Source organism: Canis lupus, chromosome 9, assembly GCF_003254725.2.
Source record: "Canis lupus dingo isolate Sandy chromosome 9, ASM325472v2, whole genome shotgun sequence".
NCBI lineage: Eukaryota > Metazoa > Chordata > Mammalia > Carnivora > Canidae > Canis > Canis lupus.
In genome coordinates this window covers 46,672,117-46,699,141 of record NC_064251.1, presented here as the reverse complement: position 1 = coordinate 46,699,141, position 27,025 = coordinate 46,672,117, and the positions used below count along the sequence as shown (strand labels likewise).

Below are 27,025 nucleotides of genomic sequence, written 5' to 3'. Positions count from 1 at the left end.
TTGCATGTGTATTTGTGTGATACATTTCTAGATTTCCTGTGTCAGAGAACATAACTTCTCAACTGATAAATACTGCCCATTTCCCTCCATAGAGGTTGTTCCACATTTATAGGCCCCCCCCCCCCCCATCAGCAATGTGAGAATATCAGCTCCATCACCATGCTTGACTCTGCTGTTGTCAAGATGTTGACACCAAAAGTAATACCCTGGCTTAATTCTCAGTAGTGAAGTCTTAGGAAATTGACAATAGTGATGTGTTCTAGTAGTTTTTATCTTATTAAAATATATGTTGTATGCCCATAATTAGAATAAGCAAGGTTTTTGGGTATTCCTCTTCTATTATATATTTAGATGTAGAGCTATGTCCAAGAGATTTTCAGGTTGATTTGTTCTCTTCCAGCAGTAAAGTGGCCAAAATGCCTACTGCATCAAGGTGCAAACCTGAAGGGATTTTTAATTCTGTCACAGACTTTTAAAGATAATGGGACTCAGGGTAGTACAGTCTGCTCCCATGGTAAAACAGTGGCACAAATGTGTGGACTTCAAGAGTCGAATGCATAGGCATTGTTTTTACCCAATAGTCTGGCTTGTGGAGGTGATTTCGGTCAAGTTCCATTGTTATGTGAACACGTTTAGTGAAAGGGTTCTCTAGTTGGCATTGTGGATGGACTTCTATATATTCAACAAACTCAGGATGCCACAAGCATTCTCAAGACTATGGCAATCTTGGTATGGAGAGAAAACTTGCCACTCAAACCACTGAAGGCACTTGGGAAGGATTGTGATGATTGGTACAGGTCTTCAGTTACTTATAAAAAGTTGGAAGACAGGCAACCAGGGAAGACTGCGGAAAGATAATGGCTCTGTAAGGACAGTGTCCCTCCTTCTGTCTGTGGTCTGAAAAGGTAGAGTTTCAGCTGTGTTTAGCGCTCTGAGGATCATTTGGTTTCAATAGAAACTCACGTTACCATTACAATTTGCAATTTATGTTTCAGTTATAATTCTTAGTGTTTTGCTTTGAAAAACGTTTCAAACCCCCAGAAGTTTTTTTAAATGTTGGAAACACCAATAAATGTGTCTCTTTCCATGCTTGGGTTCTGGAACAAGTGGCCAAAACAAATCTCCAAAGTTACGTTTTGCTTCTTTAAGGAAGATGAGCATGAACTTTAAGTTAGATCTTTGTAAAGGGAATTTGATGGAATAAATGTAAACATCTAACTTGGCTTCTGTTTCAGACAAATGCCGCTTTAGAGTTTAGTGAATTCCCAAATCAGCTGCTTGCTCTTGATCCTAGGGACAGTAGGAGAGTGAGCATGATGAGATGGCTTTTTAAAGATGAATATTGCTTCTGAAAGGTTTTGAAAATTTTAACAGGGACGGTGGGTTTCTTAGGGGTTAAACGTCTGCCTTCAGTTTGGTGTGATCCCAGTCCCTCATTGAGTCCCATATCAGGCTCCCTGCATGGAGCCACCTTCTCCCTCTGCCTGTGTCTCTAACTCTCTCTGGGTGTCTCATGAATAAATAGATAAAATCCTAAAAAAAAAAATGATAACAAGTAATAGTTAATAGGGGTCCCTGGGGAAATTCTAAGATGGGTCATTAAAAGGAATTTGTGAGCTTTTAGAGGAAGTGATTCTGGATCTAATCAACTAAGCAAAATCAAGCCCTATCTTGTTTTATGATACAATAACTAATATTTAGCTAAATTCAGTATTGGCTGTGTACCAGGCATTGTGCTAATTTTTAAAGTTTTTATTTTTAAAGATTCTCATTTTGAGAGCATGAATATGGGGGGAAAGGGCAGAGGGAGAGGGACAAGCAGATTGCCTACAGGACCCTGAGACCATGACCTGAGCCATAGTCACACTTAACTGACTGAGCCCACTAGGTGCCCCATCACTGTGCTCATTTTTTTAAAGATTCATTTATTTATTCATGAGAGGCAGAGACGGAGAAGCAGGCTCCCCGCTGGGAACCTGATAAGGGACCTCACCCTGGATCCTGGGATCACCCGGGATCACACCCTGAGCCGAGGCAGACGCCCAACTGCTGAGCCACCCAGTCTTCCCTCACTGTGCTCATTATTAAGCAGTGTCCGTAATGTATATACTCAATAGTATGTTATGTTGGTCACCTGCATTTTGGAAATTGGATAGGGAGAAGTTGCCCAAGGCCACACAGCTAGTTATATTGAACCAGGATTCAGGGATCCCTGGGTGGCACAGCGGTTTAGCGCCTGCCTTTGGCCCAGGGCGCAATCCTGGAGACCCGGGATCGAGTCCCACGTCGGGCTCCCGGTGCATGGAGCCTGCTTCTCCCTCTGCCTGTGTCTCTGCCTCTCTCTCTCTCTGTGACTATCATAAATAAATGAAAAAAAAAAAAAAAAGAAACAGGATTCATGTTTGTATGACTACAGAGCCCATGGTTTTTTTTTTTAAGATTTTTAAATTTTTTATTCATGAGACTCAGAGCAAGAGAGAGAGAGGCAGAGACACAGGCAGAGGGAGAAGCAGGCCCCATGCAGGGAGCCCGATGTGGGACTTGATCCCGGGTCTCCAGGATCACACCCCGGGCTGCAGGTGTCACTAAACCGCTGTGCCACCAGGGCTGCCCAGAGCCCATGTTCTTAACCATTAAGCCATTCTACCTTTTTGCTCTTTATCAAAACTCTTAAGGTTTCATTGCAATATTTTATCTAAGGTGATCATTTAAAAATTTATTTTAACATTTCTGAGATCACCTTTTTTACAATTGATAGACTCCTTTTCAAAAGCTGTAATATACATATTAAGAAATGGGCCCTGTGCTGTTACTACTTTGAGGTAGGCACTCTTGTAGGATTGGTTCACTTTGTCAGGTTGTATGTACAGGCCTGCTATGTGTAAGGAGGGCTGAAAAAAAATTTTTTTGAAGTGCCTTGCTTTTTGGACATTTACTTCTTTCATAATTGAAGAATGTACTTACACAACCCAGGCGGTATAAATTCCTGTCCGGGGGCTACTTCTCTCTCTCTCTCTCTTTTTTTTTTTTTTTTAAGATTTTATTTATTCATGAGAGACACATAGAGAGAGGCAGAGACACAGGCAGAGAGAGAAGCATACTCCTCACTAGGAGCCCAATGCTGGACTCGATCCCCAGACTGGGATCTTGTCCTGAGCCAAAGGCAGAAACTCAACCGCTGAGCCAACCCAAGTGTCCCGGGCTTGCTTCCTTTTCCTTTTCCTTTTCCTTTTCCTTTTCCTTTTCCTTTTCCTTTTCCTTTTTTTCTTTTCCTTTTTCTTTTTCCTTTCCTTTTTTCTCTTTTTTCTTTCTTCTTTTCTTCTTTCTTTCCTCTCTTTCCTTCCCTCCCTCCCTTCCTTCCTTCCTTTTTTTTTTTTTTTTTCCTACTTTCTTTTAAAGCTACCACTGACCATTCTTCCAATTGTGCTGAAACTCCTGGCATTCAGGCTTCCATCCTATATTGCTTGTTTCTGGTCTTCCCCCGCCCCCCCCCTCCCCAATCCTGTCTTTTCGCATTTAAAATTCTGGTGCTTGTACATTTGGGATGGGGCTTATTACAGCATCTAACGCTTTCCCATTAATAACATATTTGTAGCCATGATAACAGGCCACAATAAACTGCTGAGTCCCCTTAGAATTTGTTTTTGATGGAATTCTCAGAAGAAATTGAAGAGCATTTCCCCCCCCACTAAGCTTTGTTCCTCATTAAGATGTGAGCCAGAACATTTAAGAGATGCTAATTTTGCCTAGGTAAATACTCTAATTGTAATTGGCAAAGATTAGATTGTGAAGATGTAGAGAAACATTGTCATATACTGTTGGCATTCTTTAAGTTTTATGTTCAAGTAAAAAGAAAATACATAAAAAACATACAGCTTAATGAACTTCCACAAAGAGAATACACTGTTTAACCCTCAGTCACATCAAGAAATAGAACAAGACCAGCATCCTAGAAGACTCCTTCATGACCCCTTCTCAGTCATGTAATTACTCCCTAACTCCAACTGAAGCCAATTTGATTATTGCCTTCAGTTAGTTTCGCCCGTTTTTGATCTTGATATACAAGGAATCATACAGAATTTTTACCCCTCAGTATTATGTGAGATCATTCCATGTGTTTTCATGGCTATATAGTATTCTGTTGTATTAATATACAACTATCTAGTCTATCAATTAGAATTATTTTAAATTTTAGGATGTTACCAGTAATATTATGGACATTCTTGTACATCTCTTTTGGCATATATACCTGAGAATGGAATTACTGGGTAGTGGGGGATACATATGTTCAGCTTTCATAGATAATTACAAAACCGTTTTCCAAAGTAGTTGTCCTGTTTTATAGTCTTGCCAGCAATGTAGGAGAATCTTAGTTGCTCCACATCCTCACTGGTACTTGGTATGGTCACTGTTTTTAGTCGTAGTCTTCCGGTGGGTATGTTGTGGAATCTAATTCTGGATTTAATTGGCATTTTCTTGATGACTAATGAGACTGAGCACTAAAATATGTTTACTGGACATTTGAATGTCCTCTTTTTTTAAATGCCCACTTTTGCCTGTTGTCATTTGCTTATTGATTTGTAGGAAATCTTTATATATTAGGAATAGAGTATGTTTTTGGAGTTGTTAACTGCAATTATCTTCTATATTCTGTGCCCTGCTTTTTCATTATATCCATGTCTTTTGACAAACATCTTAATTTTAGTGTAGTCTAATTTATCCATATTTTCCTTTAAGGTAAGTGTTTTACATGTTTTATTTAAGAAATGTTTGCATATCATTATCTTTCATGTTATTTTTCTGGAAGCATTGTTTGACCTATCATACTTAGATCTAGAATCATCTAGAATTTGTTTTGTATATGGTAGTAGGGAGATGTTAAAACTAACACTTTGCTGTACAGATATTCAAAAGAGCCAGCACCACATATTGTTTGATTGGTCTATTTGTCTTGGTGCCACTGCAATTCTATTTTCAATATCTGGTAATGTGAGTCCTGTAGCTTTTTGTTTTTTGTTTTTGTTTTTGTTTTTAGAGATTTTATGTATACATGAGAGACACAGAGAGAGAGGCAGAGACACAGGCAGAGGGAGAAGCAGGCTCCCTGTGAGGAGCCCAACATGGGACTCAGTCCCAGACACCCCGGATCACGACCTGAGCTGAAGGCAGACGCTCAGGCACTGAGCCACCCAGGCGTCCCTCTTTTTGTTCAAGATAGTATTGGTTATTCTTGGCTCTTTGCATTTCCATATATTTTTTAGAATTGGCTTATCCATTTCAATATTAGGAACAGCAGCAACAAAACCTGCTGGGATTTTGATAAGCATTTTATCAAATCTGGGGAGAAGTAATATCTTTACACAATTATGTCTTTTGAACTATGGACATAGTGTATTCCTCCATTCTTTAGATCAATTTTTCTTCAATAATGTGGTTTTCTTTGTAGAGGTCTGATACCTTTTGTTGGCCTTATTCCTAGGTTTTTAATTTTTGATGTTATTTTATTTTATTTTATTTTATTTTTATTTTTTATTTATTTATGATAGTCACAGAGAGAGAGAGAGAGAGAGGCAGAGACACAGGCAGAGGGAGAAGCAGGCTCCATGCACCGGGAGCCCGATGTGGGATTCGATCCCGGGTCTCCAGGATCGCGCCCTGGGCCAAAGGCAGGCGCCAAACCGCTGCACCACCCAGGGATCCCTTTGATGTTATTTTAAATAGCATTTAAGTTTTTTCATTTTCATATCATTGCTATTTAATTTTGAGTACTGTATATTATCTTGTATTCCATGACCTTGTTAAATTATTAATCCCAACAGTTTGATGTAGATTCTGAGACAAGTTTTTTTCTTTTAAGATTTTAAGTAATCTCTACACTCAACATAGGGCTCCAACTTAAAACCCTGAGATCAAGAGTCGCTAGGTACCCTGAGACAGGCTTTTTTAGACAGCATAAATGAAAGTTTTAAACACATGTATTCTGGGGCGCCTGGGTGGCTCAGCGGTTGAGCTGAAGCTCAGGGTGTGATCCTGCGGTTCCGGGATCAAGTCCCATGTCGTGCTCCCTGCATGGAGTCTTCTTCTCCCTCTGCCTGTGTCTCTGCCTCTCTGTGTGTTTCTCATGAATAAATAAATATAATCTTAAAAAAAAATAAAAAACATGTATCCTTTAGTGTGTATATATGCTCACAAATATATGCAGAATATGCTCATTTCAGCATTATAATAGCAAATTAGAAATAACCTAAAATGCCCATCAGTCATGGTACATCCTTGTTATGTACACTATTTTTAAAAAATGAGATAAAAAACATTTCTGCTACTATAGAAATGTAGACTTCTGCATATGTTAACTAAGAAAAGATACATAATCTTGCATGTAAAACAGGAAAAATATTCTGTATGTGTACTTGCCAATCTTTAGAAAATTTCTGAAAGATACAGTTTTTTTAAAGTAAAAAATTCCAGCTTTATTGAGGTATAATTGACATATAAAGTGCATGTATTAAACAATACAGTTTCATAAGTTTTGGCTTGTGTATATACCTATAAAACCATCATCATAATCAAGATAGTCAATATAGCCTTCACCCTCACGAGCTGTATTTTGTAATTCCTCTCCATTCTCGATCAAGCACTAAATCCGCTTTCTGTTATATTAGTTTGTGTTCTTTAGAATTTTATATAAATGGAATCCTATAGTATGTACTTTTTTGTTTTTAGGAGTGTCTAGTTTCTTTCACTAAGTGTAATTGTTTTGAGATTCATCCATGTTGCATGTGTCAGTTCATTCCTTTTTATTGCTGAGAAGTATTCCATTGTTAAGATATACCACAGTTTGTTTATTTACCTATTGATGGACAATTTGGTTGTTTCCGGTTTTTGTCTGTTACAAATAAAGCTGCTGTGAATGTTTGTGTTACAAGTCTTTATGTGGGCATATATTTCCCTTTTTTTTGTGGATAACTAGAAGTGGAAGGGTTGGATAGAATGATAGGTATATATTTAGCTTTTAAAAAAAAACTGTCAAACTGTTCTTCTAATTGATTGTACCATTTTGTATTTCCACCAGCAGTGTCTGAAAGTTATTTTTCCACATTTTCTCCAGCACTAGGTATGGTCAGTCTTAATTTCTCCATTCTTTTTTTTTTTTTTTTTAAAGAATTTTATTTATTCATGAGCGACACAGCAAGAGACAGAGGCAGAGACATAGGCCTAGGGGAAGCAGGTTCCCTGCAAGGAGCCTGATGTGGGGCTCCATCCCAGGATCATGCCCTGGACCAAAGGCAGACATTCAACCACTGAACCACCCAGGCGTCCCCTTAATTTCTCCATTCTTAAGAGTGTAGAGTTGCATCTCATTATGGATTTTTTTCTCTTTTTTTTTTCTTTTAAGTTGTCTCCACACCCAGCATGGAGCCCAGCATGGGGCTTGAACTAAGATGGAGACCTGAGCTGAGATTAACCAACTGAGCCACCCAGTTGCCACTCATTGTGTTTTCTATTTATATTTTTCTAATGACTAATGAAGTTGAGCATCTTTTTATGTGCTTATTTGCCATCTGTATATCTTTGGTGAAATGTCCTTTAATAATAATATTGCATCTTTTGATCCATGAACAAGGTTGTATATCCAGTAGTTTAGGCATTCTTCAATTTCAGCAATATTTTGAACTATTCAGTGTACAGGTCTTTTGTCAGATTTGTCGCTATAATTTTTGATGTTTTTGTAAGTGCCTGCTTTTTAAAATTCAATTTTTATAGTTCATTGCTAGTATATAGAAATAAAATTTGATATTTTTATGTTGATATTATATCCTGTAACCTTGCTAAACTCATTCTGTAGGTTTGTTGTTTTTTTGTAGATCTTACCAGATTTTCTTCATAGACAATCATATTGTCTGTGAACATAGAGTTTTCAATTATTTTTTCCTCCAATCTAGAGACTTTTTATTTTGCCTGATTGCACTTACTGAAACCTACACTACAATGCTGAATGGAAGTGGTATAGACATTCTTGTATTGTTCCTGGAAAGCATTTGGTGTTTCACCATTAAGTATGATGTTAGTTCTAAGTTTTTCATAGATACCCTTTGTTAGGTTGAGGAATTTACTTAGTTTGCTGAGAGTTCTTTTTTTTTTTTTAAGATTTTATTTATTCATGACAGACACAGAGCAACAGAGAGAGAGGCAGAAACACAGGCAGAGGAGAAGCAGGCTCCATGCAGGAAGCCTGACGTGGGACTCGATCCCAGGTCTCCAGGATCACGCCCTGGGCTGCAGGCGGCACTAAACCGCTGCGCCATGGGGCTGCCCTGCTGAGAGTTTTTATCAGGAATGGAAGTTGGATTTCTCAAATGCCTTTTCTATATTGAGGTGATCATATGAATTTTCTTTCTTTTTTCTTTTAGTTTTTTTTTATATTTATTCATGAGAGGCAAAGACATAGAGGGAGAAGCAGGCTCCATGCAGGGAGCCCAATGTGGGACTCGATCCCAGGACTCCAGGATCGTGCCCTGGGCCAAAGGCAGACGCTCAACTGCTGAGCCACCCAGGCATCCCTCATACGGGTTTTCTTATCTAGTTTGTTAATATAAAATTGATTGCTTTTTTGAGTATTAAACCAACCATTCCTGGGATAAACTCCAATTGTATATTATCCTTTAGATTTTTTTTAGATTTGATCTGCTAGAATTTTATTTTTTGTATATATATGCATGAGCCCATACCTGAATGTTCTGAGTTGATGAAATGTTAATAGCACCAAAATTTTTCTTCTGTGGCATTGTGGACAATATAGAACAACAGGTGGCATTCACAATGGATGTGCATGAAGGAATGAAAGAACACTCTAAATGGTAAATATGAAGGTAATATAAAAGACTTAGATTTTTTTTAATTTTTATTTATTTATGATAGTCACACAGAGAGAGAGAGAGAGAGGCAGAGACATAGGAGAGGGAGAAGCAGGCTCCATGCACCGGGAGCCCGATGTGGGATTCGATCCCGGGTCTCCAGGATCGCGCCCTGGGCCAAAGGCAGGTGCCAAACCACTGCGCCACCCATGGATCCCAAAATTTTTAAAGAAATTAAAAAATAAGTATTTAAGGCAAAAATTATAAATATACTGTGGGGTTTATAACATATGTAGGTACATTTACCTATGATTACTATAGCATAAAAAGGCAGCCAGAGGTCAGTAAATGGATCCATTTGTTTTTTTTGTTTTTTTTTTTTAAAGATTTTATTTATTTATTCATGATAGTCACAGAGAGAGAGAGAGAGGCAGAGACACAGGCAGAGGGAGAAGCAGGCTCCATGCACCGGGAGCCCGATGTGGGATTCGATCCCGGGTCTCCAGGATCGCGCCCTGGGCCAAAGGCAGGCGCCAAACCGCTGCGCCACCCAGGGATCCCAAATGGATCCATTTGAATGCAAAATGTTTCTTACATTTTATTCGGGGTGATACAGTACTTTGAGAAGACTGAGAAATTAACAATATATGGTAATACTTTAGGGCAAGCACTCCATAAAAATAATGCAAAGAGATATAGCTAAAAAATATGTAGATAAACTAAAATGAAATGGTAAAAAGTATTCATTTAATCCAAAAGAAGGCAGGAGAGGACAATAGCATTTGTACTGCCAAATCTTTTCTCAGGGAGAGATTGAAAACTCAGTAAGACCTAATTTTGACAGCTGGGAACATTTCTTCTTTGTTTTTTGATGGCTGTGAACTTCTCAACAGTGTTGACGTTTGGAAATGAATCTTCTGAGAAACTTACAGAATAGTTCTGCAGATTATGCTATGTTGTGCTTTTTGAAAACAAAGTCAACTTTAAAAAATAAGTCCAAATAATTTCCTCATCTAAAAATTACTTTGTTCACTGAACTGACATTTCAGCTGCCACCCACTGCTAGTGATACATCATTTATAGTTTTGATTTCAGCCAAGTAACTGCCTGATAAAAATTGTCTTTATTTTTTAAGATTTTATTTACTCGTGAGAGACGCACAGAGAAAGGCAGAGACATAGGCAGAGGGAGAAGCAGGCTCCATGCAGGGAGCCTGATGTGAGACTCAATCCCAGGTTCCCAGGATCATGCCCTGGGCCGAAGGTGGCGCTAAACCACTAAGCCACCGGGGCTGCCCAAAAATTAAGTCTTTAAAGGAGCATAACAATCTAGAGTCTCATCATTAACAATAAAGTGGATACAGTCCAAAACAGCATATGAAGAAACAAAACGTGACCTATACTTGAGACAACCAATGGAGATTATCCCTGAGATGACCCACATCAGTAAATTAGCAGTTTTATTGTCATGTTGTTCTTCCACCATAGCAGACAAGGATTTTAAAGCTGCTATTATTATTATGTTCAAGAAGGAAATGAAAATGTTTGTGACCAGTGAAAAGAAATTCCTGCAGAGAGATTGAAACTATAATAAAGAACTGGGTGGCACAGTTGGTTAAATACCTGCCTTCAGCTCAGGTCATGATCTCTGGGTCCTGGGATTGAGCCCTGCTCAGTGGGGAGTCTGCTTCTTCTTTGTCCCTCTGTCCCTTCCCCCTGCCCATGCTTGCTCTCTCAAAATCTTAAAAAAAGAACCAAGTGGACATTTTGGAACTGAAAAAAGATTATCTGAAATAAAAATTCACTGGATGGGCTTAAATGATGAAAAGAACCTTGAAGTTATCTCAATAGAAATTATCCAATCTAGGGATCCCTGGGTGGCGCAGCGGTTTGGCGCCTGCCTTTGGCCCAGGGCGCGATCCTGGAGACCTGGGATCAAATCCCACGTCGGGCTCCCGGTGCATGGAGCCTGCTTCTCCCTCTGCCTGTGTCTCTGCCTCTCTCTCTCTCTCTCTCTGTGACTATCATAAATAAATAAAAATTGAAAAAAAAGAAATTATCCAATCTGAAAGAGAAAAAGAATTAAAAAAAAATGAGGGTCACCTGGGTGTCTCAGGTCTTGACTCTGGAATCAGAGTCCTGGAATAGAGCCCTGCATTGGGCACCTTGCTCGACAGGGAGTCTGTGCCTCCTTCTGCTCCCCTACCCCCTCGCTCGAGTGCTCACTTGCTCGCTCTCTGCCTCTCAAAGTCGTTTTTTAAAAATGAACACAGCTTTAAGACACCCGTGAGATACTATGAAAAGGTCTAGCATATGTGTAAATGTAGTTCCAAAAGGAGAGAAGAGAGCAAAAGGGAGTGGGAAAACTTAAGTTATACTTTATACTTAAGTTATACTTTAAGTATAACTTAAAGTTTACTCATGTTTTGTGTAGATTTACAATTCAAGGAGCCCAGTGAAAATTAAACAGAAAATGAACACTTAGGCATATTATAGTCAAAGGGCTGAAAATTTAAAACTATTGAAAATAGCATATATAGGCAAATAGACAAATTATATATGAGGGAATGATTCAAATCATGGACTTTATATCAGAAACAACTGAAGCCAGAAGACAAAGAACAGCAAAATTAAAGTGTTCAAAGAAACCAGTACAGAATTCTACAGTGAAAACATTAAGAATGAAGGTGAAATAAAGACATTTTCAGGGGATCCCTGGGTGGCGCAGCGGTTTGGCGCCTGCCTTTGGCCCAGGGCGCGATCCTGGGGACCCGGGATCGAGTCCCACGTCGGGCTCCCGGTGCGTGGAGCCTGCTTCTCCCTCTGCCTGTGTCTCTGCCTCTCTCTCTCTCTCTCTCTGTGACTATCATAAATAAATAAAAATTAAAAAAAAAAAAAATTTAAGACATTTTCAGATAAAAGAATGAAGAATTAGTTGTGAGCAGATTTCACAAGAGGGAATGCTGAAGTAGCTCTTCAGGCTGAGAAGAAATTATACCAGATAGAAATGTAGATGTTTAGGAAGGAGTGAAGAGTACTTGAGAAGTACATGGAAGTAAGTATCCTCTTTTAATATCTTTATTATTTTTTGTTTAAGTAGGCTCCATACCCAGCACAGAGCCCAATGTAGAGCCCAACACAGGGCTTGGACTCAACCCTGAGAACTAGACCTGAACTGAAATCAAGAGTTGGATGCTTAACTGAGCCACTCAGGTGCCCCTGTTTTTGATGTCCTTATTTTATATATATTTTTAAAGATTTATTTATTCATGAGAGATACAGAGAGACACAGGCAGAGGGAGAAGCAGACTCCTTACAGGGAGCCTGATGTGGGACTTGATCCCAGGATCCTGGGATCATGCTCCGAGCAAAAGGCAGATGCTCAACCACTGAGCTATCCAGGCGTCTTGCATATCACTGTTTAAATTTAAAACATTATATCATGGGGTTAATAGCTACATATGGCAACCATAACAAGTAACTGAAACACTGGAGAAGTTCAACAGAAGATGTGACCAGTGGAAGAAAGTATCAATAAACTTGAAGAAAAGATAGGAAACTGATATCCATATGCAAAAGAATGAAGTTAGACCTTTATTTACCATACATACAGAAAAATTAAAATGAGTGGAAAACCAACTTAATAGCTAAAACTATAAAACTAGGGCAGCCCGGGTGGCTCAGCGGTTTAGCACCGCCTTTGGCCCGGGACCTGATCCTGGAGACCTGGGATCGAATCCCATGTCGGGCTCCCTGCATGGAGCCTGCTTCTCCCTCTGCCTGTGTCTCTGCCTCTCTCTCTGTGTGTCTCTCATGAATAAATAAATAAAATATTAAAAAAAACTATAAAACTAAAATCTTTTTTAAAAAGGGAGGGGCGTGCCTGGGTGGCTCAGCGGTTGAGCGTCTGTCTTTGGCTTGGGGTGTGATCCTGGAGTCCCGGGATCGAGTCTTACATCGGGCTTCCTGCATGGAGCCTGCTTCTCCCTCTGCCTATGACTCTGCCTTTCTGTGTGTCTTTCATGAATAAGTAAATAGAATCTTAAAATAAATTAAAACTATAAAACTCTTAGAAGAGAGGTGTCTGAATGGCTCAGTTAAGTGTCTGCCTTAAGTTCAGGTCATGATTCCAGGGTCCTAGGATTGAGCTCCAAGTTTGGCTCCTTGCTAAGCAGACAGGTTGCTTCTCCCTCTCCCTCTGCCTTTGCCCCTTGGTCATGCTCTCTTTCTCTCAAATAAATAAATCTTAAAACTCAGGGCACTTAGGTGGCTCAGTCAGATTAGCATGCCTTCTGCTCAAGTCATGATCAGTGGAGAGCCTGCTTCTCCATCGCCCTCTGTCTGCTGCTTCTCCTGCCTGTGCTATCAACTAAACTCAAAAAAAAAAAAAACAAAAAAACAAAAAAACAAAAAAAACAACCCAAAACACCCTCTTAGAAGAAAGCAGGTAAACCTTCATGATGTTGGATTTGGTAATGATATCTTAGGACAGGAAAACCATAAAGTGCAAAAGAAGTTGGTCTTGGGATGCCTGGGTTCAGTTCAGGGTGTGATCCTGGGTCATGGGATCGAGTCCTGCATCTGGCTCCCTGCGAGGAGCCTGCTTCTCCCTCTGCTTGTGCCTCTGCCTCTGTCTGTGTCTCTCATGAGTAAATAAATCTTAAAAAAAAAAAAAAAAAAAAAAGCTGGTCTTAAAATGAAGAACTTGTGACGCTTGGGTGGCTCAATGGTTGAGCATCTGCCTTTGGCTCAGGGCATGATCTTGGGGTCCTGGGATTGGGTCCCACGTCGGGCTCCCTGCATGGAGCCTGCTTCTCCCTCTGCCTGTGTCTGTGCCTGTGTGTGTGTGTGTGTGTGTGTGTGTGTGTGTGTGTGTCTCATGAATAAATAAATAAAATCTTAAAAAAAAAGAACATAAAAAGATGCTAAATCTCACCAGTCATTATGTAAATGAAAAATGAAAGCCACAGTAAGATACCACTTCACATCCATTAGGGTAGCTATTCTAAAGACCAACAGCAAACAATAAGTTTTGGTGAGGTTGTGGAGAAAATGGAGCCCTTGTGCATTGCTGGCAGAAATGTGGCAGCCACTGTAGAAAACAATTTGGTGATTCCTCAGAAAGTTAAATATATATTCACCATGTCCCAGCAATTCCACTCTTAGATATGACCCAAAAGAATAAAAAGCAAAGACTTGGATACCTGTACAATATTTCTAGCAGCATTATTCACGAAAGCCAAAAGATGGAAATGACCCAAGTATTCATTAATAGATGAATGAATAGGGGTGTGTGGCTGTGTCAGAGAGTAGAGCACATGACTCTTGATCTCAGGGTTATGAGTTCAAGCCCCACTTGAGGCACAGAGCTTACCTAAAAAAAATTCAGATGAATGGATAAACAAAATGTGTTATATTCATATTTTTCAGCCATAAAAGGAACAGAGTTCTGATACATACTACAACATGGAGAAGACTTGAAAATATTATGCTGAATGAGATAAGTCAATCATAATATATGATTCTGGTTATATAAGGTACTTAATATTTAAGTAGTTATATTTAAGTATATATAAGTATATAAGTATATATACTCAAATATAAAGTACTTAGGCAATTCATAAAGACAGTGAAATAGAGGATACCAGGGGCTGAGTATGGGGGGAAATGGGGAATTATATTGTTGTGTAACAAGTACAGAGTATCTGGGATGATGAAAAACTTCTGGAAATAGTGGCAGTAGTTGCACCAGATTGTGAATATACTTAATGCCAGTGAATTGTCAACTTAAAAATGGTTAAAATATATTTTTCCCGTAAAGAAAGGCAGACTGCCACATGCAGCTTATTTGGTTGTGTCTGGAGTCTTGGAAGCCTGACTACCCTACATTTTCCTACAAATGGACCTTGAAAGTTGGTTTGGAGGTCCTAGCAGAGGAGCACAGCTACTCATGTACCCTCGATTGAAAAATGGTCATCCTCTTGGGTACATAGCTTTGGAGGGACACACATGAAGTAGTGGAGGAGGAAGGAGACACCTGCCTAGCCAGCCAGATCAACTGAATCAACCTTGGTGATCAATAGGATGACAAATGTCACAACCAGATTTCCCTCACATCCTAAAATGAAAAAAAAATGTTTTTTAAAAGGTTTTAATTATTTATTCATGAGAGACACACTGAGGAGAGGCAGAGACACAGGCAGCGGATGAAGCAGGCTCCATGCAGGGAGCCCAACATGGGACTCGATCCCAGGACTCCAGGATCATGCCCTGGGCCAAAGGCAGATGCTCAACTGCTGAGCCACCCAGGTGTCCCAAATGAAAAATTTTACTGCATTTTACCACAATGAAATACTTTTTTCATAATAATAGCCCTCTACACTCATTTTTCATTTTGCTTTGTTCCCTTTACTTTCGATCATACATTTCCAAGATATCTCACCATGTTTATAATTAAAAATGGAAATGACTACATGACTTTCTAGTCTTCAGATGGGCTATAATGGAATTTACATCAATTTTTTTGTTTCTGTAGTGTTTTGGTTGCTTACCAGTCTTTGCTTTTTGAAGGATTACTGCCCTAGAATACTACGGCAATGCTTTTTTGGCTTTTGTCCCCTTTTATTGTCTTGGCTGGCACCTCTTCCTCCTTTTCCGCTGGCTCAGGGACTTCTTTTAAGAGACACCCTTGACCCGGTGTGCTTTGCCCATAGCCATGGTTTTGTCATGTGACCTCACCCCCTGGCTCTTTGACCCAAGGAGGTGAGTTATAACCTGAACTGGGCCATTTGTCTCCTGAAAGACTAAGAGTCAGAAAATCTTTCTAAGGATGCCTGGGTGGCTCAACGGCTGAGTGTCTGCCTTTGGCTCAAGGACATGATCCCAGGATCTGGGATCGAGTCCCACGTTGGGCTCTTGCAGAGAGCCTGCTTCTCCCTCTGCCTGTGTCTCTGCCTCTCTCTGTGTGCCAATCATGAATAAATAAATAAAATCTTTTTTTTTTTTTAAAGAATCTAGGTAGCAGTGGCTGAAAAAATCACTGGACTTGGGGTTGAGGCCATTTTAGATCATTTATATACGGATGAATCAGAAAGCCTGTGTTGTCAGAGGCAGGATGGAGGCAGGTACAAAGTAGTGAAGAAAACCCAGGAGGCTCTGAGACATCTTGGTCTCTTTCTCATAATGTAGTGATTTCATCGGCTCATAGCTCACAGCCACACAAGTGCTCCGCAGTTCAACATGTTCTCTAGGTAAGAGATCTTGCCTACCTGTGGCCAGGGAACACACAGAAGGGAACTGGGGCCTATGACAGATAGGAACCCACTGGGCAAAGGTGAGCATTGAATTTGGTCAAGATGATAGCAAGGACCCTCAGAGTGAACACTGGAAAATCTTTCCTAGCAGAGCAGGACACTGCTAGATCTGGGAACTTGGGGATGAATACGGCTGAACCTACAAGAAAACTAGTGGGACCTGGGCATTTTCCACTAGACCTGGCAACACCATTTGCTTCTTATAGCAGCATAAGGTAGAGATTAAGAGTATGGATTCTGGAGCCACAAGGCTTGGGTCCAAATTCCAGCTCTACCCTTTAATTATCCTTGAGCATTCTCCTCTGTTCCTTAGTTTTCCCATCTATAAAATGGGAAAACAGTATTATACAGTATTAGAGTATTATAATTATGAGGATTAAATGAATATAACACAAAACAGTCTGCATGTCTGAGAGCTCTATATGGCTATTTTTGCTGCTGATATTATAGTTCTGGCACCTTCTCTCTGGCTCCAATTATTAGAGTCCTTAAGGACTACCTTCCTGCTGAAATAGCACAAGAACTAATTGCCTTTCCTCAAATGATCTTTCTCTCTCTTTTTTTATAATAATACTTTTTTTTTAAAAGATTTTATTTATTCATGATAGACACAGAGAGAGAGAGAGAGAGAGAGAGAGAGAGAGGCAGAGACACAGGCAGAGGGAGAAGCAGGCTCCACGCAGGGAGCCCGACACGGGACTCCATCCCGGGTCTCCAGGATCAGGCCCTGGACTGAAGGCGGCGCTAAACCGCTGAGCCACCAGGGCTGCCCTGATCTTTCTCTTTTTACCCTCCCTTGTGCTCCGGGCTTGTGTAGGATTTGCTGCTTTCGTTATGGTGGTGGAATATCTAAGAGGAGAGACTATAGGCTTTTACTCTCCCAGGTGGCCTCTTAGAACTGAAATAAGCTCTCATCACACAGAGTGAAAACTTGTCTTTATAAAGTCCTACTTGATCTAGCCCTCTGTTCTGTGCCCCCATTTAGGGCTTGTCCCTTGCCCTCCCCTGCTTTGACCCCATTGGCCTTCCTTGCTATTCTCAGTCATGCCATGCTGGCCCCTAGGGACACTGGCCACTTCCTCTACCTAAAACATGCCATTCCTGGTATCTCCACAGCTCCGTATCTCAAACCCTCCAAGTCTTAGCTTAGAAATCACCTTTGGAGGTCTACCTCACCTCCCTATTTAAATCCAACCTCCCCCAACCCTACCCCACCTAATTCCTTTCTTCCTTTTTTAAAGTAATCTCTACTCCCAATGTGGGTCTCAAACTCATGAGCTGGAGAGGGAGTCCCATGCTCCACTGATGGAGCCAGCCAAGTGCTCCTATTGCCATCATTTAAGATGCTAGATTTACTGTGTATTGGCTGTCTCGCTGATGAATCTGCCCTAGGTGCCTAGGTGGTAGAGTTAATACTCCACAGCTGTTTGCTGAGCAGTAGATGACAGCATGGCATAGTGATCCTGATATAAAGTCTTGGGGGGGAGGGGGCATTAGTTGAATCCTGGTCGTGTCACTTACCAGCTGTGTGGTTCAGCCAAATATTTAACTTCTCTGAGTTTAGTTTTTCCATCTGTAACTCCAGACCTACCTCTCATGAGTTCTTGGTGAAGAGTTAAAGGAGACAACGTGCTGCGTGAGCCTGTTGCCATTCTCTCGCTCTTTCCGGCCCTTTCATCAATCTGTTTAAAGCAGTCTCCCAAACAAATGCCATTGCAGTGAACGTTTTCATTTATTTTGAATTACAGGTCATTATAAATATTAGCAAATAAGACTTAAAAAGGACACCCTCGAGTAGGTCAGACATAAGTACAAAAATTGTGTGTGGGGCTGCAGTTTAAGGACATTTTTCTGCAGCCGCCACATGGTAGCAAAACGGTGGTAAGCAGTGCACGAGTCTGCGTCGACGACAGCCAGAGTCCATGCATCGGGAGGTTCTCTCGGTTTGAGAAGAAACGGTAGGACATGCACGGGCCGGGAGGTGCAGTTTCTCGCTCCTGCCACTAGGGGTCAGGAGGTGGCCGCCTCAGGGCTGGGAGGTGGGCCCGTCTGGGATTGGCTAGCGGCGGCGGGAGGCGGGGCGGAGGGTGCCGCGCGCCGTCCGGCGACTTCCTGTCAGAGGCCAGACTTCGGAGTTACTTTTTGGAGGTGGGGGGAGGGGCGTCAGCTTTCCCGTCTTTTCGTGGGGCTGACAGACCGGAGGGAAGATGCCAGTTTGGGGTCAAAGGCAGAGCTGATACTGCAGCTTCCAGAACTTTTTCTTTCGCTGAAATGCAATCTGCAAGGGGCCCGGCGGTCCTGGTGAAGACTACTCGCTCATTCCCCGGGGGCCTCCTCCCTGCGCGCCCCATCCGCCGCGTGGGCCGGCCGTCCCGAAGACCTAGCTTCCATCCTGTCCCTGTGGTCAGCTGGGACCATCTTTCAGGGCCCGTGTACTCTTTGCACAGCCTTGGTCAGTTAGCCCTAAATGGTTCCTTACCCTCGCCGGCTGGGCCTCAGTTTCCCTGGTGTCTAGTAAGGAATTTGTATTCGGTTGAGAGTCAAGGCCCCTTCCAGCCTTGCCCTTCGGCCTTTCAGTATCCTCAAGGAGAAGCGGTGAGACTCCTCTCCAAACAAGGCCCTTCAAGAAGCAAAGCTAGAAGATACTTAGGGCTCACCCAGCCGGGAGGTCCCTCAAAAACAGGCCATCCCTTTCCTTAGGCCCCCAGCGGTTCCCCTATTCCAGCCTTGTGGAGAAGAGAGAGCCCTGGCCTACAGACTCCGAGCTAGGGAGGGATTGCTGAGCTCCCAGCGGACCCTGGGGACCTCTGGGGGTAGCTCTAACCGGACCAGTGATTTCAAAGCCATCTAGGGGATGAGGCAGCAGGACACAATGGGGTCTCACCCCTTCCTCATGCACTGCGTCTTCTGAGTCTATCTGCTGAGCAGTCCTCAGCTCAGGAGGGAGAGCACTCGGGAGTTCTCCAGAGGATGTGGCAGTCACGGGACCTGGCCTGAGACCTAGTTTGCCCTTTCCCAGCTCTGTGACACTGACAAATTACTCAGCCTCTCTGAATCAGTTTCTTCATCTGTCAAATGAGGATGACACACCCACCTCAGAATTGTGAAAATTCATTAAGAGAGTGCGTGTAAAACTCTTAACATACACAAAGCCGCCTTGAAGACAGGAAACCCAAGGCTCTGTGACCAGCAATGTTGCCAGGTGCCATGTGGGGGCTGGAGTCCTGTCGTCCCTGCAAACTGGGAAAGGGCTGATGGGCACTTGGTGGAATTCGAATCATCACCCCAGACCTCAGATGGTGATGTGCTTTGTGTCTGCAGCAGGGAGAGGTGAGCCCCAGGCAGGCAGCTGACAGAGCCCGGCTCCCTCCTTCCCCTGAACTGTGTTGTCCAGAGCTCTGGGCTAGAGGTGAGCCTGGCTTACCCCTGCTGTGGTGGGGCGGGAAGGTCTCCCTCCGGCAGGTTACTCTTCCCCTCTCTGGGCCTCTGTTTTGCATTAGTGCAGTGCTGGGGCAAACAGACATTCCCCTCGCTCCGCATTTGTTCACACGGCAGTCTTGAAGTCTCCTTGGTAGGCAGGAAAAGCTTGGGGCTTCCTACTTGGGCTCCAAAATCCCGATACCCTCCATCTGACTCAGGGTGCCAGGCCCACCAAGCAGGGGTCTCTCTTGGCTCTTGGAAGCGGGATCCAGCCTCACAGGCCTTCCCAGAAATGAGGCCCGGGACTCCCACCCAGCACTCCCGAAAGGGACACCAGTGGCCCCAGCAGAGCCAGGATGTATGGGTATCACCTGGGCCTCTCACTCCCTGGCCCTGAACTCAGAAGTGGGGGGTGGGCAAAGGGGAGGAAAAGGTGAAGATGAGGATTTTTTGCTTCTTTTCATGAAAAAAAGGGGGGGGGGATCCTTTTCTTGATGATAGCTGACCTCATGCTTATGCTAGTAAGAATGAAAGGCAGGATCCATCCTCGAAGCTCCTTGGGAGGAGAAAGATTAAAGGTGGGAGAACTGGGTCTAAGGACTGAACTTGACCCTGCTGCCCCAAGATCAGTTTCACCACAGTGCTTCCATCACTTCCCCCCAAGCTATGAGCTGAGGCTGGCCTGGCAGGCAGGGGTGGGGGTTGGAGCAGGGGTGGGGGTTGGAGCAGGGGTGGGTGACATCCTGTAGGCCCCACTCCTGTCCTAACAAACTCTGTCTCTAGGGGAGACCTCAGGTCTTGCACAGCAACCCTAGCCCAATCACCATACTCTTCCTTCCATTCCTGCTGCACACACCGCCCTTCCCCTTTGTCTGCCTAGAAACTATACTCACCCTTCAAGGCCTTGCTGAAGCATCACCTCCTCCAGGAAACCCTCCCTGCCTCCCAGCAGAGTCAGAGTCCAGGCCACTCACAGGTATGTCAGCCAGGTCTTGGCATTCCTCATTCCCTGTTGTAATGGTTTGTTTCTAGTTCCTTGATTAGCCAAGGAACTCTCAGAGGGCAGTCCCTGGGTCTCATTCATCCCCAAGGGCTCATGGAAACATTGAGTGAAGTGCTTGCCAATCGCCCATGTTCAGTGAGAGCCTGTAGGAACTTTATCATACTCTGCTCTCAGGTCAACTTTTTCCCACCTGCCCACTAATGCCAGAGATGAACAGATGTAGTAGGAACCTCTTTTTGGTAATACTTTCCCAAATCTCCTTCCCCCCATATCCCTCTTGGGAGTTCTCACTGGCCCTGCCAAGGCTCCCCTGCACTCCTGTTCTCAGCCTGGGGTCCCTGTGATTTCTGGTTGACCTCCAGTAGGGTCCTCACTCCCTGGGTGACCCCATTCCCTTCCCTGGGGTGGATGCTGAGGCCAGGGTCCTCTCCTACCTCCTGCCCTCTGGGGCCCCAGGAGCTGAAAGCAGGCCCAGCTCTCTGGTCTTGCTGTCCCTTGAAGGGACTAGGCCCTCCACAGCCTCTAAGCAGGGGCTGCGGTGGCTCTGTGTCCGAGCAGGCATCCTGGATCTCCCCCAAGATGAGGGCCGAGGCCCTTGGTGGCAGCTGAGGAGGCCCAGGGCCAGGCCGGTGCCGGGCCAGGTGACAGGCAGGGGTGGGTGCAGCAGCAGGTGGGGGCTGGTCAGTCGCTGAGCACAGCCCCTGGGAGTTCGTTGGTGAGAGTGTGCCAGCGCTCTATCCGCTTGTCCTTGTTTTTCAGGCAGTCAAACCAGTGCTTCAGGCGTTCACCCTTAGCATTGATGCCCAGAACCACACCTCCTGCAGGAAGGGAGTCAAGGGGGTAGCCAGGGACACAGTGACCTTCTGACTCCCAGGGGCCTGGGGGCAGGTACTCCCATAAGACCATCTCTCTGGAACCAGTGCCCCTCCCCCAAAACTACCCTTTCCAGATTCTGTGCTCCAAGGCTGTACTCTCTACCCTGCCCACTGGGCTCTGAGGGTGGGCAGTGGTCTGACCACCACACCACACTCTTAGCCTGCCCCCTTCCCCCACCTGATCAGGGCCCTGGGATCCTGTCCTTCCCCTCTCCAGGACGGAGCAATGCTGGGGTGAAGTGCAACGTCATGTTTTAGGGAATTTCTAGTCGGCTTTATGGCTATGCATAGAACCAGGAATTCAGGGCCACCTGAAGCTTTTTGTTCCACAGAGTCCAGCCCAAAACACCATCATCATCTCTCACCCCTGCTCCACCACAGGCTGCTGTGTGACCCTCCCAGACTTCTCTCCCTTTCACGGACCTATCTATTCCTCTGTCACATAGAGTCAGGCTGGAGAAGGTCTGAGGCCCCTTGTTTCTGAGGGCAGATAGTCTGGGGAAAGCTGGGGCCATAGAGGCCAGTAAGGAGGGGCTGTGGCTTAGATTTACGGACACTGCCCTCTATGAATTCAGAATAGGCCTGTGGCTAAACGGTATTCTCATTGTTCCTCTTACCGATGAAATCGTTGGATTTTCCAATGTCATAATCCCAAACAGTGACTTCCAGGGTCTTCTTGGCCAGGTCCCCATGCTTAATCTCATAACAGAATTCCTGGTGGCCAGAAGAAGAGAGTCAGGAGCAATGCCATAGGGCCTCGATCTTGGCCAGTGGCCAGGAAGGCTCTGAGGTGTGGTGAGGGGATGAATGAATGGAGAGAGCAAGGGAGGGAGAGATGAAGGGTGGCCAGTGCTCGATGGTGGACAAGAGTGGATTCTCACCCATTCCATTCACTCTGCCTGAGAGCCTGGCTGGGGTCCTCAGGGCCCCCTGCCCTCCAACCTACCTGCTCCTCTGTCACTGACGCTGCTCTCTCCAAATCCCCAAGAGCCTCCTTACTGCTAGATTAATATACACATGGGAGCCTTGGTGTGCTTGGCGTTTCTTGAGTCTGGCTCTGCTCACCACTCCCTTGTTTGTAAGACTCTCTCACAGGCTCCTGGGATGATATGATTTGCCCCTCTGCTCCTCTCCACGTGCATCTGCCCTCTGGGCTGAGGACCTGGGGATCTACCTGGACCAGATCTTCTCAAGGCCCTGGGGCATCTCAGATTCTCACATCCCACCCAGAGCATCCCCTGTGTCACTTGCACCTCCCCTCTGGCTGTTGGGTCCCTCCATTCCACCTCCACATCCTACATGGCCACAGTCCCATCAATTTGATTCTCTGAAGAGCTTTCCAGGCTTCCCTGTCCTCCATCTGTACCACCTTGGCCTTGTCTCTCCCCTGCCCCCCACAGCCAGGGGCTCTCCTGGTGGCCCCTTCCCACCTCTCAGTTTCCACAGTAGCTCTTGGAAAACTCAGTCCTCCAGGCCCTCTGCCCTGGGGGACAGCAAGCAGCTTCCCAGCAGCTTCGCCAGCCCCTTGTACCTCGTTGAATTCGGGGTTCAGGGTCTTCTTCTTTACTGCTGTCTTATGTTTAGATTTCTTGTCCACATCTGGCTTCAGGTATCTGGAATTATAACCAACAAATGGGCAGAGGGTGGGGAGAAGCTATGGGTACAAATGGAGCCAGCAGGGATTGGGAGAGCTTTTTGTTCCTAGAGAGAGATCCGTGGGCCTCCTGTCCCTACTAATCATAGGATACCCCAGCACTGCCCTGTGGCAAACATTAGTGGCCAGCTGCAGTGGAAGGAGCAAGTGGTTCCTTTGTCACTTAGACTTTTCTCCACATGCCCTTTCCTTCCTTCTTTCTCTCTCTTTCTTTCTTTCTTTCTTCTTCTTTCTCTTTCTTTCTTCTTTCTTTCTTTCTTTCTTCTTTCTTTCTTTCTTTCTTTCTTTCTTTCTTTCTTTCTTTTTCTTTCTTTCTTTCTTTCTTTTTTCTTCTCTCTTTCTCTCTTTCTTTTTCTTTCTCTTTCTCTTTGATTTTATTCATTTATTTGACAGAGGTAGTGCATGAGCACAAGCAGGGGAAACAGCAGGGAGGGAGAGGGAGAAGCAGGCAGAGGTGGAGGGAGAGGGAGAAGCAGACTCCCCACTGGGCAGGGACTCTGATGTGATGCGGGACTTGATCCCAGGACCCCAAGATCATGACATGAGCCAAAGGCAGACGCTTAACAAATGAGCCACCCAGATGCCCCCACATGCCCACTTCTGAAGTTAATCACAGAGTCCCCTTTTCCCCTTGAGGTTTTTCTTTGCTTCTGGAAGTTTAATTTTCATAAAGCTTACGTTTCCCACCAGAAAAACATTTTTAGCAGAGTTGGTCCGTTAGAGATTTTCCCTTTTTTAAATAGCAGATTTATTGAGATATGATTCACATACGATGAAAATCATCTTCCAAAAAATAATCTTCCTAAAGTATATGACTTATAGTACGTAATTATATAAATACTGCCTATAGTATATAACGTATTAGTATATTCCTACAGTTATATGACCATTGCCTCTACTTCAATGACTCTTTGAGGAAGTTACAACAGTGCCTCCTGTAGGGAGAGGGAAGCCTGGCCTGTGAGCCAGCTCTTCTATAGGTATTAGTTCCTTAGACTTTGATGCCCAAGAGCTGCTTTCATCAGGCTCAGAGAGATAGAAGGACTTGCCCAAGGTCACACAGCTTCTCAGCACAGGGCTAGTACTCAGAAGCCATAACAGGAGTTCCTTTGCAGAACTTCTTACCCTGTTCCTGTATAGACACTTGCGCAGTAATTGTACTGCCTCTGCTGAGGGTGCTTTGGGGGTGGGAACTACATCTATCTCACCACCAGCTTCCTAGCACCCTATTTGGGACCCAGTACACTGGGTAGGTCAGCAAACATCTGTTGAATGAATGACTGAATTCCCAGAAGTAAAATTACCCACCCAAAGGCACACATGTATCAAACTTCTTGCTTCATTATGCCAAACTATCCTCTGAAAAGGCCATATAGATGATGCACAGTACCCTCAGCAAAGCTGAGTATCGTTGCCTTAAATCCTTGCTGATTTGCAGTTATCTCTTGAACATCATCAGCCTTAGCAACATATTTATGGATGTGTCTCCTCAGGCAAGGGAAACAAAAGCAAAAAATAAACTGTTGGGAATACACCAAAATAAAAAGCTTTTGCACAGCAAAGGAAACTATCAACAAAATGAAACAACTTACTGAATGAGAGAAGATATTTGCAAATGATTTATCTGACAAGGGGTTAATACCCAGAATACATGGAGAACTTATACAACTCAACACCAAAAAACCCCCAAATAATCTGATTTAAAAATAGGCAGGGAACCTGAAAAGACATTTTTTTAAAGAAGACATACAGATGGCCAACAGATACATGAAATTCAATAATCACCAAGGAAATGCAAATCAAACCATGATGAGATACCACCTCACACGAGTCAGAATGGCTAGTATCAAAAAGATAAGAGGTAAATGTTGGTGAAGATGTGGAGAATTTACATTCACTGCTGGTAGGAATGTAAATTGGTGCAGCCACTGGGAAAACAAAATGGAGGTTCCTCAAAAGATTAAAAATAGAAATACTAAGTTCCATTACTGGGTATTTACCCAAAGAAAATGAAAACACTAATTCAAAAAGATATCTATACCCCTGTGTTTACTGAAGCATTATATACAACAGCCAAATTATGGAAGCAACCCAAGTGTCCACTGATAGATGAACGGATAAAGAAGATGTGGTATGTGTATGTATATTTGTGTATGTGTATATGTTATGTGTATATATATATATGTTGTGTGTACAACATATATAGTATATGTATACATACATGTATGTATATACATAGAGTATATATGTGTGTGTGTGTACATATGTGTATGTACACACACACACATAATGGAATATTAACCATAAAATATAATGAGATCTTGCTATTTGTGGTGTGGTGACATGGATGGACCTAGAGGGTGCTGTGCTAGGTGAAATCAGAGAGACAAAGACCATGTGATTTCACCTATATATGAAATATGAAAGACAAAGCAAATGAACAAAACACCAGAATCATCCTTATAAACATAGAACAAACTGGTGCTTGCCAGAGGAGAGAAGGAGGAAGGGGAGGGACAGGCGAAATAGGTTAAGGGAATTAAGAGGTACCGACTTCCAGTTATTTATTTATTTTTATATATTTATTTATTCATGAGGGATGGGGGGCGGGGCAGAGACATAGGCAGAGGCAGGAGAAGCAAGCTCCGTGTAGAAAGCCTGATGTGGGACTTGATCCCAGGACTCTGGGATTGCACCCTGAGCCAAAGGCAGACACTCAACTGCTGAGCCACCCAGGTGTGCAGTTATTAAAAAAGATATCTATATCTTCCAGTTATTAAAAAAGAAATCCTTGCTGGTTTGAAAGTGGTATCTCATTGATTTTTTAGTTGTGATTTTTATTATAAATATATAAATAACACTAATTCATTATAAAAACACTACAAAATATTTATTTAAAAAGGCTGGAGGTGGGAGAGAGAACTAAAGACATAGATCCACACAAAAACCCATTCTTCAGCAGCTTTATGAAGTCATCAATAACTGGAAACTCATAAAAAACAATAGGAAACAATTAGCAAAATGGCAATAAATACACACCTATCAATAATTAGTTTAAATCTAAAAGGTCTAGGGACACCTGGGTGGCTCAGCGATTGAATGCCTGCCTTTGGCTCAGGGCATGATCCCGGAGTCCTCGGATCGAGTCCCTCCCCTTCATGGAGCCTGCTTCTCCCTCTGCCTCTCTGTGTGTGTGTGTGTGTGTCTCTCAAGAATAAATAAATGGGTAAAATCTTTAACTAACTAAATAAATAAAGCTTTAAAAAAATTCTAAAAGGTCTAAATTCTCCAATCAAAAGACAGAGGGTGACAGAATGTATAAAAAAAGACAAGACTCATCTATATGCTGCCTACAAGATACACAGTTCAGACTTAAAGATACAGTCTGAAAATGAAGGGATGGAAAAAGATATGCCATGCAAATGGAAGCAGGGGTGGGGGTGAGGGAAAAGCTGAGGAGCAATACTTACTTACATTAGACAGATTTTATTTTTTATTTTTTTTAAAGATTTTTATTTATTTACTCATGAGAGACACACGCAGAGAGAGACAGGGACAGAGGCAGAGGGAGAAGCAGACTCCTTGAGGGGAGCCCAATGTGGGACTTGATCCCAGGACCCCAGAATCACCCTCTGAGCCAAAGGCAGATGCTCAACCACTGAGCCACCCAGGTGCCCCAACAAAACAGACTTTAAACCAAAGACTAACAAGAGATGAAGAAGGACATTATAAAATGATAAGGGCATCAGTTCAACAAGAAAATATGATAAATATCTATGCACCCAATATTGTAGCATCTAAATACATAAAGCAAATATGAACAGACATAAAGAACAAAACGGACAGTAATACAGTAATAGTAGGTGACTAACACCCCAATTACGTCAATGGATGGATCATCCAGGC

The 27,025-nt window shown here is 43.2% G+C and overlaps 1 protein-coding gene across 1 annotated transcript in view; it reads right to left on the bottom strand.

Moving 5' to 3' along the window:
* Positions 1 to 17,880: 17,880 nt before the first annotated feature.
* DOC2B (double C2 domain beta) overlaps positions 17,881 to 27,025 on the bottom strand; it is a 38,482-nt gene continuing 29,337 nt past the window's right edge. The window contains exons 7-9 of the mRNA XM_025476190.3: positions 22,997 to 23,078; positions 22,083 to 22,179; positions 17,881 to 21,408 (exon numbers count right to left, since the gene is read on the bottom strand). Of these exons, the coding sequence (XP_025331975.3) occupies positions 21,272 to 21,408; positions 22,083 to 22,179; positions 22,997 to 23,078 (316 nt within the window). The 3' untranslated portion in view covers positions 17,881 to 21,271. The remainder of the gene's footprint in view (positions 21,409 to 22,082; positions 22,180 to 22,996; positions 23,079 to 27,025) is intronic.